The following is a 15,549-nucleotide window of genomic DNA, read 5'->3' as shown; positions in this document are numbered from 1 at the left end:
TACCCCCTGTCTGAGCTGCTCAGGTTCTTACCAATCCACTCTAAATCTAGGTATTATTAAGCGTTTGCACCTGTGAGTTAGTGTTCGAGCAACATGCCTCCATGCTGAAGAGTCCCTCTTTTTCAGCCTGGGGCGAAGGTGTGGTTGGCTACTAAGAATATCCATCTAAAGGTTCCTTCCATGAAGTTTGCCCCGCGTTGTAGTGGGCCATATGTCATCTCTTATAACATTAAGAAGTGCAGCGCAATCAACATAAACACATCAATGATCAAATATGATAGTAAAGCCCAAAAGTCCCATGTAAAAAAGAAGGATCGCATAACAAGTGAGGTATTTGAGTCCAGAGATCCACTTCAGGTGATAAGCCTCCACCTTTTAGTTAAGCTATTGCGCTCACCTCAAAATTAGACCCTGTTTTACCAGTAGGTCTTATACGCTTGTCTTTGTGATCAATCATAAGAAGTAGGACTGCAAAATCTCAGCCAGTAATCTGTGTTCAACTAATGCGGCTAGAAGGACCAGACATAATTCACCAGCAGCGACTCCCCACGTATGAATAAGCATATAGGGTATAAAAAAACAATCTAAGAACGATCCACTAATGTAAAGATTAACAATTTATTTGATAGTTGCATATACAAACTTGTCGATTGGTAACAGCATCAGTGAATGGTAATGTGACCGAGCGGCCGATGTTCCGACATTACCATTCACTGATGCTGTTACCAATCGACAAGTTTGTAAGTGCAACTATCAAATAAATTGTTCATCTTTACATTAGTGGATCGCTCGCATTAGACCTACTGGTAAAAGAGGGGTCTAATTTTGAGGTGAGCGCAATAGCTTAACTTAAAGGTGGAGGCTTATCACCTGAAGTCACCTGAAGTGGATCTCTGGACTCAAATACCTCACTTGTAATGCGATCCTTCTTTTTTACAAGGGACTTTTGGGCTTTACTATCGTATTTGATCATTGACGTGTTTATGTTGAGTGCGTTGTACTTCTTCATGTTATATGTTCTATTTTGGGTTTTGTGATCAACCTTCACTGTTCAGCTGCATTCTTTGTTTTTAATGATAATTTGGTGCTGATTGTTTTTTATCTTTATTACTTATGTCATCTCTGCTAGAATCTACCCAGTTTGCTATAGACTCCGTTTGCGCTCTCATCTTAGGATTCCCAATTCCTTTCATGTATCTCTACTTAGGCCGTTGGTCTAAAATACATTTTCTCATTCGTCAATGCTGGAAACCCCTCCTAACAATCCATCTTAAGAATATGAAGTTAATTAAATCTTGCATTCCAAAGTCTCACATGATAAACTCCAATATCTGATTGACTGGAAGGGCTTTGGTCCTGTGGAAAGATCCTGGGTTCCCGCTTCTGATGTTTCTGCTCCTCGCTTGGTAAAAAGATTCCACCTTAGCTTTCCCTTGAAACCCAGACCCCAGCACCTGGGGAGGCCCCATAAAAGTGAGGGGAGGGGGAGGTAACATCACGGTTCCGCGTACATTCATCCGGTGCCGGGTTTTACTGTCTGAGCTGAACCTAGGTATTATTACACGTTTGCACCTGTGGGTTAGTGTTGGAGCAGTGTGTCTCTACGCTGAAGCCAGGCCTTCCTGTTTCTCTGGCTTTTGCTTTTCCTTCCTTACGTATCCTGTGTTGTAATTGCTGGCCGCAACCTGGGGGCTGTCTTGTCTGTAAAGACATGGATGAGTGAGTTTGGGGGGAGGAACTCGACTGGCCTGCACAGAGTCCTGACCTCAAGCTAATAGAACACCTTTGGGATGAATTAGAGCCAAGACTGCGATCCAGGCCTTCCCATCCAACATTAGTGCCTGACTTCACAAATGCACTTCTGGAAGAATGGTCAAACATTTCCATAGACACACTCCTAAACCTTGTGGACAGCCTTCTCAGAAGAGTTGAAGCTGTTATAGCTGCAGAGGGTGGGCCAACTTAATATTGAACCCTACGGACTAAGACTGGGATGCCATATAAGTTCATGTGCGTATAAAGGCAGGTGTCCCAATACTTTTGATATTATAGTGTATTTTACCAATCCACAAACCTAGATCTGCTTCCTAGGAGCTGTCCAAGTTCTAAGGAAGTGTGCTGGCAAGGAAAAGAATATGAGAACTGCTAGGAGATGCTTGGCCCATGTTGCCAACTATCTTCAGGGCATAAGAAAAACACAAAGGCCAAGGAACTTTGGGTTGGATTTACTAAAACTGGTGAGTGCAAAATCTGGTGCAGCTGTGTATGGTAGTCAATCAGCTTCTAACTTCAGCTTGTTCAATAAGCTTTGACGAAAGTACATGGAAGCTGATTGGTTTCTCTGCAGAGCTGCACCAGGTTTTGCCTTCCAGTTTTACTAAATCAACCCCCTTGAGTCCTTTTAGGTAATTATAACATTATTCTTTACCTATGAAGACATCTATGGGTTGCTTGGATACATCTATCATTAAAACTTTTCCAAATCAAAAATGTAAAATATTGGGAAATATGTAGGTCAGTATGAATATGAAACGCAAAAAAACAATTTATAGAGTGCAACAGTTTTAATTTACCAGGAGCTTCTTGTTTTATATTTACAGGATTCTGAGCAATAACAAGATATCGCTGGTAAGGAACAGAGCTTTTTTTGGACTGAGCTCCCTGGAGAAACTGTGAGTAGGAATCTTATTCTGAGCATTTTTTCGATTTGAAAAATGGCTGAAAATGAATTGCTTATAGAGTTTACTGGGATCACACGCAAAATACATTTCACTTGTCACTGTTTCAGATTGTCCGACTTATATAAACATTGCCATGAATTAGAAAGTTCAGGAAGAAAAAATACAAAAGAACTACAAAAAAATAAAAGCAAAAAGATAAAAGGACAGAAAGTATCCTCAACGGCATGTGATAAAAAAAAGTTGAACATCTTGTAAATGCATTGGGCTTTGTTCGGAAAGTCATTTCTGTATAAATTGAAACCGGAGGCTTTTATTACAGCTGAGACAGGAAGATTCTCCTCAGTAGACCCCAATGTGATGATCATATAATGTAGTACTGGGGCACAGTTACATTATAAGGAATTATACATATGGCTGCTTAGCAGGAATAGATTTTCTGGTGAGCTCTGCTTATCTTGACATATTAGGCTTGAAATAATATGCACACCTGGGACAGACCACATATGCTAGATTACATGTATTATGCTAAGTTTAGCAGTTTTATAATGTACAAATCTTTTTATTTAGATACAGTTCTTTTTCATTTCGATTTAACCACAATGTTGATGGTGCGCTGATCCTGATGTCCCAATATAAACTGGGAGTTATATAATCTGCAGGACTGAAGACTTTGGGGCTTAACCACTTTACCACCGGAGGATTTTGCTGTCTTACATCCAGGCCACTTTTTGCGATTCGGCACTGTGCGACTTTAACTGACAATTGCTCAGTCGTGCGATGCCGTACCAAAACGAAATTTACTTTTTTTCCCCACCAAACAGAGCTTTCTTTTGGTGGTATTTGATCACCTGTGCGATTTTTACTTTTTGCGCTATAAACAAAAAAAAGAGTGTTTATTTTGAAAAAATAACAATATTTTTAACATTTTTTTATATGAAATTCCCCCCAAAAAATGTAAAAATCAAATTTTTTTTAAATTTTTGGCCAATTTGTTTTCTGCTACCTATGTTTGGTAACAAAAAAAATCACAATAAGCGTATTTTGATTGGTTTGCGCAAAAGTTATTGCGTTTACTAACTAAGGGAAAGATTTCTGTCATTTTTGGTGTTTTTTTTTTAACGAGTAATGGCGGTGATCTGCGATTTTTTTTGCGGGACTGCGACATTGCGGCGGACAGATCGGACCCTTGACTGACATTTTTGACACTTTTGGGGTTACCAGTGACATTACTGCAGTAATCAGTGCTATATATATGCACTGTTACTGTAAAAATGACACTGGCAGGGAAGGGGTTAATTTTATTGGAGAGGGAGGGGTTAATGTATGCCTGGTGCTTACTAACGTGTGTGGGGGGAGGTGACTGAGTGAGTCAGGGACAGATCGAATGTTCAGCTATGCTGAACACTGCAATCTGTCACTCCCTGTCACTTAGGCTGCATTCACATGTCAGCGTTTGGATCGCGGGCAGAACCGCCGCGGTTCCGCCCGCGATCCGGAGATTATTGCAAATCGCGGGACGCCTAGCGTTGCCCATTGATTTGCAATAGACCCCCAAACGCCGAGCGATGTTGCCGCGATTTCCGCCTGCCGAATCGCGGCAACATCGCGCAAACAAAATCGCGGGACGCAATACGCTCCAAAGAAGCTCTTGTACTTCTTTGGAGCGTATTGCGTCCCGCGATTTTGTTTGCGCGATGTTGCCGCGATTCGGCAGGCGGAAATCGCGGCAACATCGCTCGGCGTTTGGGGGTCTATTGCAAATCAACGGGCAACGCTAGGCGTCCCGCGATTTGCAATAATCTCCGGATCGCGGGCGGAACCGCGGCGGTTCTGCCCGCAATCCATACGCTCACATGTGAACGGAGCCTTAGGAGATCTGCCCGCTCTGTTTACACAGGCGGGCAGATCTCCAAACTAGATTCCCCGACGATCGGGGAAGAGCAGCTGCTCCTCCCCTGGCCCGACTCCCGCTGTGAATGAATACTGCGGGAGCGCGCCTACAGGGGGAGGAGTCCAACGACGTAGTACTACGTCGCTGGACGGTAACAAACCACTTTGCCGCAGTAGAGCTCGAGTGAGCGGTCGGCAAGGGGTTAAAACCTTCTCTCACACCCCAGAATTAACAAAATTATCACTAGCCCTTCCCCGATTGACAAGACAACAGCCATTCTTTTTATTTTGGAGTTGAATGGTCTATAGCAGCCATTTTTTTTCATAAATACAAAATAAAATAGACATTAATTAAGCTCGTACACACAATCAGATTATCGAATGATCTGTCGTTCGTTTTTTGTTGCATGCTAGTCTCATGTGGAACGTGAAGAGGTTACTTTCATACAAAAATTCCCGTGTGACAGAATTCAACTTCAGAAGTGATGTCATGTGTTGAATTGCTTTGTATGTGTTCTTTCGTTTCTGAGCATGCTCTTATGTTTTTTTTGGACCAAAACTGTACTAATTAAACGAAAACCGGACGTTGTGTTGACGTACGATAAAAATTTTATAGCCTGCACATCCAGCTTTTGTCGTCCAAAAATCCGTAATCGTCTGTCGAAAGCACTATACTAACAGTCCGAAAATTGATTTTCGTATCGTGTGTATGGGTCTTAACGGGAATTCCTCCTGAGGCCCCTCTGGCTGCTGTTACACTGCCTAGGCAATAATTTACTGCCAAACTACGCCAGATACAGTTGAATCACCGGCGTGTTATGAAAATTGGTAATGTTGCCTATTTTTTGGTCAGGGTCACCATTCTTAACCTGAGATGTGTCCAGTCTTCAATTTTTTTTTACCAGAACTGCCTATAAAGACCCAGAGACCCCTGCCTGCTGCTGTGAAAGTTAAACCAGGCAAATATACCACAGACAAAATGTAAGTGCAATTTCACACAACCATCTTTATCGACTTGCCAACCAGCCGCCATAGTTTTACTGCTATTATGTCGCCTCTATTATGCAAAACGACATACCTGTTTGTCCCCTCATGTAATAGACAGCAGAGGTGCGCCCCTGGAGGCGCACACATGCGGCGATTGGCCAGAGGGGGAGCCAAGCAGCAGGCCACCTGCAAACGCTCCCCATGGATTCAGAACTGCAGTCTGCCTATATAAACAAGGTAGACCGCCGCTCTGTCACAGAGGAACACAGGGATCCCGTGTTCCTACCAGTTAGGAACACAGGTCTCTGTGTTCATCTATTGAGTACATCCCCCACACAGTTTAAAAGCACTCACTAGGAGCACACTTAATCCTTTGATCACCCCTGATGTTAACCCCTTCCCTGCCAGTGTCATTAGTACAGTAACAGTGCATATTTTTAGCACTGATTACTGTAGTAATGTCACTGGTACCCCCAAAAGTGTCAGTTTGGTGTCCGATCTGTCTGCCACAATGACGACGTCCCGCTAAGAATTGCTGATCGCTGCCATTACTAGTAAAAAATAAATAAAAACATAAAAATGACATAAATGTATCCCCTAGTTGGTAGACAATAACTTTTTTGCTCAACCCAATTAATATAAACTTATTGGGATTTTATTTACCAAAAATATGTGTCAGAATACATATTGGCCTAAACTGATGAAAAAATTGGATTTATTTATTTATTTATTTTTGGATATATTTTATAGCAGAAAGTAAAAAATATTGTTGTTTTTTTTTCCAGAATGTTCACACTTTTTTTTGTTTATAACGCAAAAAATAAAAAACGCAGAGGTGATCAAATACCACTAAAAGAAGCTCTATTTGTGTGAAAAAAGGACAACAATTTTATTTGGGTACAGCATCACATGACTGCGTAATAGTCAGTTAAAGTAACGCAGTGCTGTATCTTAAAAAATGGCCTGGTCATTAAGGGGGTAACGAGAGAAATAGGAGAGCGGCTCTGAGTGAAGTATTTAATAATCCAAAGTACATAGCACATTTAAAACTCACATTAAAGTAGGAGGAATAAGGTGAAGCTCTTTGTGGATGAGACTGCTATAGTGGCGGGGAGAAGACCGGCATTAGTGTACTGTGATGGATCTTCTATCTCCGTACAGTATGGTGTCTTCAGCTGGGAGATAGGCTGCTTCTGGCTCTCAGATGTGCGGCCCACTGCTGGCGTATGACGTCACCACGGAGCCAGGGAACACAACGCGTGAGGCTCTCACAGAGCATGCACGCTCCTTTATCAAGTGTGGCCGGAATGTGAGAGGGGCAAAGTTCATATGCACAGGAACAGAACTGACGTTACGCATCACATAACTGAAAACACATGTTAAAAGAGCAACAAGGATCAAGAAATAGGATGGGATAAAGATAGGAATGGTGAAGACACCATACTGTACGGAAATAGAAGATCCATCACAGAACTCTAATGCCAGTCTTTTCCCCGCCGCTGTAGCAGTCTCATCCATGAAGAGCTTCACCTTATTCCTCCTACTTTAATGTGAGTTTTATTTGTGCTATGTACTTTGAATTATTAATTACTACACTCAGAGACGCTCTCCTATTTCTCTCTTTATTTCATATGGACCTGTGAGCTGGCTTCACTCTGGAGGAGATGCCTTGGCCTTAGTGTGAATCACTGACTTTTTACAGTCTACTATCAACTCCTTGAACCATCCATGGTTTAGTTATATTTATTTGAATTGCATTTTATTTGTATTTTATTTAAATTTACCGGTTATTATCAATTCTGCATAGAAACCAATCAGCTTCCAGATTTTATTGCCAAAGCCTAATTAAACAAGCTGAGGTTAGAGGCTAATTGGTTTCTATGCAGAAATTTGACTAATTTTGTACTCTCTAGCTTTTGAAATAAACCTCTTGGTGTCAGGGTCCAGATCTGAACCTGCAACCTCTGTAGTTGCTGGCTATATGCTTTGCTACCTGAGATGCTGGACAGCTCTCTTTCTGATTCCTGGGACGATCTTGTCCTGTACCCTGTTTCTGATGAACCTTGATCTCTTTGCTTCTTCCATGAACTTCCTGATATAAGCCAGGTCTGATTGTCAGATTATTGCACCCTCTTCAACCAAAATCTTGCTCCTTTCATTCCCGCTGCTGTTTGTATCTTCTCTACCACTCGTTACTGATGTTTGGTTTGTTCCTCGACTACGTTTCTGCTTGATCCCCACATACAACCACATGTTACCTACCTTTTAGCTTGTATACTGACTATGTTTCTGCTTGCTCCCTACCTGCTACATTTGCTACTAGACCCTGTCTTGATCACCGCCTGCTGGGTACAATCCAGAGGACCGTGACCTGGCACTAGCATGCACCCAACTCCACAATCAAGAGCTTCAGTTAGTGCTTAGACCCCATGCCTTGGGTGAGCCTGCATCATCCACCAGGTTGACGTGTTTGTAAGACCCTCTACTCCTATAGATACTGGTCTCTGAGCCTCTGAGCCTGACTCCTGATCATGACAGTTAGCAAGTCACTGTATGAGGAGGCAGTAGAGTGAGCTGAAAATCACTTTATTGCTTTTGCTATGATGTTTGAGGCTGAATTTTTTCACAGTGCCTACAGCAAGAGGTCAGTGAGGACTTGTTTTCAAGCTTATGTGTTGCTTGTTAGGAATATGCAAATGATTAAATGTTTATAGCTTGTCTGCAATTACCCTTACATAACACATTGAAATAAGAATCAAAGAGTAGAGATGTCGCGAACATAAAATTTAATGTTCGCGAACGGCGAACGCGAACTTCCGCAAATGTTCGCGAACCGGCGAACATTGCGAACCGCCATAGACTTTAATAGGCAGGCGAATTTTAAAACCCACAGGGACTCTTTCTGGCCACAATAGTGATGGAAAAGTTGTTTCAAGGGGACTAACGCCTGGACTGTGGCATGCCGGAGGCGGATCCATGGCAAAACTACCATGGAAAATTACGTAGTTGACGCAGAGTCGGGTTTTAATCCATAAAGGGCATAAATCACCTAACATTCCTAAATTGTTTGGAATAACGTGCTTTAAAACATCCAGTGTGTGTATACGATCAGGTATGATGTTGTATCGATCAGGTAGTGTAAGGGTTACGCCCGCTTCACAGTGACAGACCAAACTCTGACAGACCAAACTCCCCGTTTAACGCACCGCAAACAGACCAGAACCGACCAAAATGGGACAGGAACTGGGCTTTAAGGGTTAGGGTTAGGTTTAGTGTTAGGGGATAGGGTTAGGGTTATAGTCAGATACTCAGGGTTAGAGTTAGTAACCCTACCCCTACGCCTCTAACCCTAACCCTCTAACCCTAAGCACTAAAAATAACCCGAACCCTAGCCCTAACCCTAGCCCTAACCCTAATTCTAATTTTTTTTCTGGTTCTGGACATGCTACAGAGCTGAAACTTCACAGGTACACTTTTTAGACCCCCCAGACACCAAATCACACAAATAAAGTTCTTAAAACTTGTTATTTTTGATAGAGAGCCAATTATTGGAAACATTTAAAAAAAATAAAGTAAAAATAAATAAAAAAAATTCTTTGGATTTAGTGTCTGGGGGGTCTAAAAAGTGTACCTGTGAAGTTTCAGCTCTGTAGCATGTCTGGAACCAGAAAAAAAATACGAATTAGGGTTAGGGCTAGGGTTAGGGTTAGGGCTAGGGTTAGGGTTAGGGCTAGGGTTAGGGGGTTAAGTTTAAGGTTAGAGGGTTAGGGTTAGGGTTAGGATTAGGGTTAGGTTTAGGGTTAGGGTTATTTTTATGGCTAGGCTTAGAGGGTTAGGGTTAAGGTTAGAGGGTTAGGGTTATGGTTAGAGGGTTAGGTTTAGTGTTAGGGGATAAGGTTAGGGTTAGGGTGAGATACTTAGGGTTAGAATTAGTAACCCTACCCCTACCCCTCTAACCCTAACCCTCTAACCCTAAGCACTAAAAATAACCTTAGCCCTGACCCTAACCCTAGCCCTAACACTAATTCTAATTTTTTTTCTGGTTCTGGACATGCTACAGAGCTGAAACTTCACAGGTACACTTTTTAGACCCCCCAGACAATAAATCCAAAGATTTTTTTTTTTTTTTTTTAATTTTTCCAATAATTGGCTCTCTGTCACAAATGACAATTTTTAAAAACTTTTTTTTTGTGTGTGATTTAGTGTCTGGGGGGGGGGGGGGTCTAAAAAGTGTACCTGTGAAGTTTCAGCTATGTAGCATGTCCAGAACCAGAAAAAAAAGATAATTTTTCAGTAGAGCAGGGATGGTGGGAACCCTCCTTTTATAACTATATGATCTTTTTTTTTCTGGTTCTGGACATGCTACAGAGCTGAAACTTCACAGGTACACTTTTTAGACCCCCCAGACACTAAATCCAAAGAATGTTTTTTTTTTTTAATTTTTTTTTTATTTTTTTCAATAATTGGCTCTCTATCAAAAATGACAATTTTTAAGAACTTTTTTTTGTGTGATTTAGTGTCTGGAGGGTCTAAAAGTGTACCTGTGAAGTTTAAGCTATGTAGCATGTCCAGAACCAGAAAAAAAGATCATTTTTCAGTAGAGCAGGGATGGTGGGAACCCTCCTTTTACACCTATATGACCTTTTTTTCCTGGTTCTGGGCATGCTACAGAGCTGAAACTTCACAGGTACACTTTTTAGACCCCCCCCCCCCAGACACTATATCCAAAGAATTTTTTTTTTAATTTTTCCAATAATTGGCTCTCTATCAAAAATGACAATTTTTAAGAACTTTTTTTTGTGTGATTTAGTGTCTGGGGGGTCTAAAAAGTGTACCTGTGAAGGTTCAGCTCTGTAGCATGTCCAGAACCAGAAAAAAATATCATTTTGCAGTAGAGCAGGGATGGTGGGACCCTCCTTTTACACCTATATGATCTTTTTTTTCTGGTTCTGGGCATGCTACAGAGCTGAAACTTCACAGGTACACTTTTTAGACCCCCCCCCCCCCGACACTAATCCCAAAAAAGTCATGCCTGCCTCCAAAAATGCCTGATAAATATATAGAAAAAAAAAATAAAAGCAGACTGAAATACCAGCCCTAAAAAGGGCTTTTTGGGGTGCTGTCAGGATGCTGTCCTTACAGCAGGAGTGGACACAGAACACTGGCCTAGCTAATGATTTCCCTATCAATTCAGCAGCAACAGCAGCCCTCTCCCTGCTCTAACTAACTCTGCAGCTTCAGAATGAATCTAAGATGGATGCTGCCCTTGCTTTTTTATAGGAGGTGGGAGGGTCTGGGAGGGAGGGTATGCTGATTGGCTGGAATGTGTCTGCTGACTGTGAGGTACAGGGTCAAAGTTTGCTCAATGATGATGTATAGGAGGCGGACCGAACATCGCATATGTTCGCCCGCCGAGGCGAACGCGAACATGCGAAGTTCGCCGGGAACTGTTCGCCGGCGAACAGTTCGGGACATCTCTATCAAAGAGACGTGAAAAATATGTTTTATGTCTAATAAGGATAATAAAAGGTACCCATTTCTCTTAAAGCGCAACTTCACCCAAAAAAGGAAGTTCTGCTTGTTTGCATCCTACCCCCTCTCCAATGCCAAATTTGGCACTTTTTGGGGGTGGATGAGTGGGTACCTGGTTTTGACAGGTACCCACTCCCACTTACGGTCAGATCGCTGCGGCGATCTGTGCAAAAGTTCATCCCCACTCCTTCCCCCCGCAGTCTTCTGGGACACATTACAGGTCACAGAAGACTGCAGTACCATTCAAAAGGTGCAGCACGGCTTGCACATGCGCAGTAGGAAACTGGCTATGAAGCCAGAAGGCTTCAGCGCTGGTTTCCCTCAGCTAAGATGCTAGCGCTGAACCTGAAGCTTATTGAAGATACTACTCAGGTGAGTACATCGCTGGATCCCTGAACAGGTAGGTTGCCTTATATTTAAAGTCAGCAGCTACAGCGTTCCTTCCTGCACAGCAGAGGTGCCGCACCGTGCCTGCTGTCTTTTCCTTCTGTCTCAGCACTGCGCTGCTGTCACTGATCGATCGGGGAAGGAGGCACGCCACCTGCTGGTCAGGGACGGCTAGGCCCCGTATCGCTCTGCTCAGGTCTCTGCCGTGCTCAGGTGTGTCCCTTCCCACAATTCCTCATGAAAGGAGGAAGATAAGAAGAGACACCAGACCCAACAATGCAGAGGAGCTGAAAGCAACCTGGGCTTCCATAACAACTCAGCAGTGCCGCAGCCTGATCGACCTCCATGCAACGCTGCATTGATGCAGTAATGTATGCAAAAGGAGCCCTGACCAAGTATTAAGTACATACTATACTGTACATGGACCTTATTTTTCAGTAAGCCAATATTTCTGTATTAAATTTATTTATTTTTTTCTGATCTTATGTAATATTATAATTTTCTGAGATACTGAAATTTGGGTTTTCACTAGCTGTAAGCCATTATCATCAAAATTAAAAGAAATGCTTGAAATATATCACTCTGTGTGTAATGCATCTATATAAAATATATGAGTTTCACGTTTTGAATTGAATTACTGAAATAAATAAACTTTTTGATGATAATCTTAAGCCCCGTACACACGCAATGAATTTCCGCCGACCGGTCGTCCGTCTTTTGTCCAGAGTGGTGTCTGTTAGTTGGAATGTGCTCTAGACTGCACACAAATTTTCCCGTATGGCAAAATTCTACTTCAGAAGTGATGTCATGTGTTGGATTGCTTTCTATGTGTTCTTTCATCTCTGAGCATGCCTAGTCTTGCTCATAAGATTTTTCCCCATCAAAATCTGCACTAATGAGACGAAAATCAGGCGTGTTTTGACGGAGGACACAAATTTTAATGCCCGCACACCAGGATTTTGTCAGCCGAAAAGTCGGAGTCGGCTGTCGAAAGCACCATACTAACAATCCGAAAATCGGCAGATCGGTCTTCGGACGAAATTTCCCGGCCAAATTTCTTCTCATGTGTACGGGGCTTAATTTTGAGATGCACCTGTATATCGAGCAGAAGATGACTGTTACCATTAGCATTTCAAGTACACTGGGGTTTATTTACTAAAACTGGAAAGTACAAAATCTGGTCCAGCTATACATGGTAGCAAATCAGCTTCAAGGTTTTGTCATGTCAAATCAGAGCCTATTGCTGGCAAGGGCACCGTCTGAATCAGACTTTGTTGCGCCGCACTGATTACCAAAAAGTAGTTCCTGTACTACTTTTGGCGACTTCAGGGCCAATTTAATAGACATCTGTGCATGAACCGGCACAGATGTCTTTCAAATCATCCCTGAAGTCAGACTGAAATGAGGGTTTGGAATTGTAGGAGTTCAGCTAAACTCGCATGATTTCAAACCTCTCCTCAGTGTGAGCGAGGGCAAAGTGTCAAAGCTTAACTAAACAGGCTGAAGTTAGAAGCTGATTGGTTCCTATGCACATCTGCACCAGATTTTGCACTCTCCAGTTTTAATAAATCAACCCCACAGTTTCTTTTGACTAGTTACTCTGGACAGCAGCTCAAAATTGATTCTGGTTTTCAATCAACTCATTTGTTTATTCATCCAGTACAAGGTAGTTCCGTCCAAACAATGAACAGTTTTGTCCCGTGGGTAAATCAAGTCATTACATAAAATGCAATAAAATAATGCAAGTGCTTGCTCATGATTATAAACAGGCGCCCTTTAAATGTTCATTCCTGGAGTGACTCTTACATTCAACACATCTGACTAAGCAGGAAACAGACACTTTCTTTAACTATTTATAGCTGAATCTACACAACTGCCCTTCAGCTGGGCACTGCTAAGTACTGCCAGTCCATTTAATGAAATGCCTTTTTATTAGGCATTGTGTAATTAAAACTATACCATTTCTTTGTAATTGTGCTGTATAATTAGATTGTATAATTGAAGGCATTGAAGGCACATAACGCTCGGTATAATTGGAATAGGGACCCAAAAACCGAACAGCTGAGGAGGAGGAGGGGGTGGTAAAAACAGACAAGAAAAAAAAAATCCAAAAGTAAGATGACAGTTATATAGTTAGTTTGAAAAAAGACAAACATCTGTTGGGTTCAGTTAAAGGAACCCCTTGTATTCTGAAGACTCAAACCTATTGTTGGTTAAAGCAGTATTAAACCCAAAAGCAAACATTATACTGCAGCTTACAAATTCCTAGATATGATGGCTGCATTTGTTTTCTTTTGTAGGTTTTCTTTTCTTTAGTTTCACCTGGTGATCCAGCCAGCAAGTCTGCTGTTTTTCAACAAAACAAGCTCTCCTGCAAATGTAGCAGTTAAATGTTGAGTCAAACGTGGTTCTAAAGCAGGGTTTCTCAACTAGGGTTCCTCCTGAGGGTGCTAGGGGTTCCTTGAGCAATGGCCAATTTCTGCCTTTCAGATAAGTTCCCAATGACACCATTGTTCCTTTTAGCTATCTGTAAGAAGGTAATTCTTCCCAATGAGGACAAGAGTAAGGAGCATTCTTCCCACTGACTGTCACACTAATGTGTCATGAGTTGTAGATTTTCAATTTTTAGCAGGGGTTTCCCCAAGACCAGAAATTTATTGCAAGGGTTCCTCTGTGTTGAAAAGGTTGAGAAAGGCTGTTCTAAAGGTTCAAGGTTTCTTGCCTTCATACATTCAATGCACGAAGGTAAAAAGCCTTCTGTGTGTAGCAGCCCCCTAATACTTACTGTACCTTAGCCCCATGTTGAACCAGCGAAGTGCATGAGAGCCTTGGCTCTCCGCGGACTCTCCCTCCTTATTGGCTGAGACAGCAGTGGGAGCCATTGGTCCCTGCTGCTGTCAATCACAGCCAGTGAGCCAAAGAGAAGTTAGAGGGTGTGGGGCCAAGCTGTGGCTCTATGTCTAAATGGACCCACAGAGCAGGCTCAGAAGTAAGCCTGCTTGGGTGCCCCCACAGCAAGCTATTTACTCTGGGGACATTTGGCAGGAGGGAGGGGCCAGGAGCACCGGCAGGGGATCTGAAAGGAGGAAGATCAGGGCTGCTCTGTGCAAAACCACAACAGAGTAGGTAAGTATAACATGTTGTTATTTAACCACTTAAGCCCCGAAAGATTTTACCCGTTGATCTCTGTTTTTACAGTAGTAGCCATGTCCCTTTACAGTTAGAAGCACGCCCCTAGGACACACTTAACCCCTCCCTCTCCAATACAGTTAACCCCTTCCCTGCCAGTGTAATTTTTACAGTAACAGTGCATATGTATAGCACTGATTACTGCAGTAATGTCACTGGTAACCCCAAAAGTGTCAAAAATGTCAGTCAAGGGTCCGATCTGTCCGCCCCAATGTCGCAGTCCTGCAAAAAAAATCGCAGATCGCCGCCATTACTCGTTAAAAAAAAACACCAAAAATGACAAAAATCTTTCCCTTTTGTTAGTAAACATGATAACTTTTGCGCAAACCAATCAAAATACGCTTTTTGCAAATTTTTTTACCAAACATATGTAGCATAAAACAAATTGGCCAAAAATTTTAAAACATTTTGATTTCTACATTATTTTTTTGGGAATTTCATATAAAAGAATGTGAAAAATATTGTTATTTTTGCAAAATTTACGCTCTTTTTTTGTTTATAGCGCATGATCAAAAAATCACACAGGTGATCAAATACCACCAAAAAAAGCTCTGGTTGTGGGAAAAGAAGAACGTGAAATTAGTTTAGGTACAGCGTCGCACGACCGCGCAATTGTCCGTTAAAGTCACGCAGTAAAAAATCGCAAAAAAAACCCTGGTCAGGGGGTAAAATCTTCCGGGGCTTAAGTGGTTAAACACATAAATATGTACGCAAAGCATATAAAAAATATATACATTTTATTAACACATAGGTGAGTTTAAAATAGACAAATAGAATGCATGTCCAAAAAATTATATTCAACAAGGGAATATATAGATATAACCAAACATGGCTGGATATCTACTGGGATGGTCAAGGTTATGTACGTTCAAAAGGCATAACA

General features: G+C 42.0%; 1 protein-coding gene across 1 annotated transcript in view; it reads left to right on the top strand.

Annotated features, from left to right (window-relative positions):
* ADGRA1 (adhesion G protein-coupled receptor A1) overlaps positions 1–15,549 on the top strand; it is a 1,278,841-nt gene that overhangs the window by 62,079 nt on the left and 1,201,213 nt on the right. The window contains exon 2 of the mRNA XM_082267510.1: positions 2,601–2,672. Coding sequence (XP_082123636.1) covers positions 2,601–2,672 — 72 coding nt within the window. The remainder of the gene's footprint in view (positions 1–2,600; positions 2,673–15,549) is intronic.

The sequence above is a fragment of the Pelophylax lessonae genome, assembly GCF_965119305.1.
Source record: "Pelophylax lessonae genome assembly, chromosome: 9".
In the NCBI taxonomy this organism is placed as follows: Eukaryota; Metazoa; Chordata; class Amphibia; order Anura; family Ranidae; genus Pelophylax; species Pelophylax lessonae.
The sequence above is the reverse complement of the archived record's forward strand: the minus strand, read 5'-3'. Positions and strand labels throughout refer to the sequence as shown.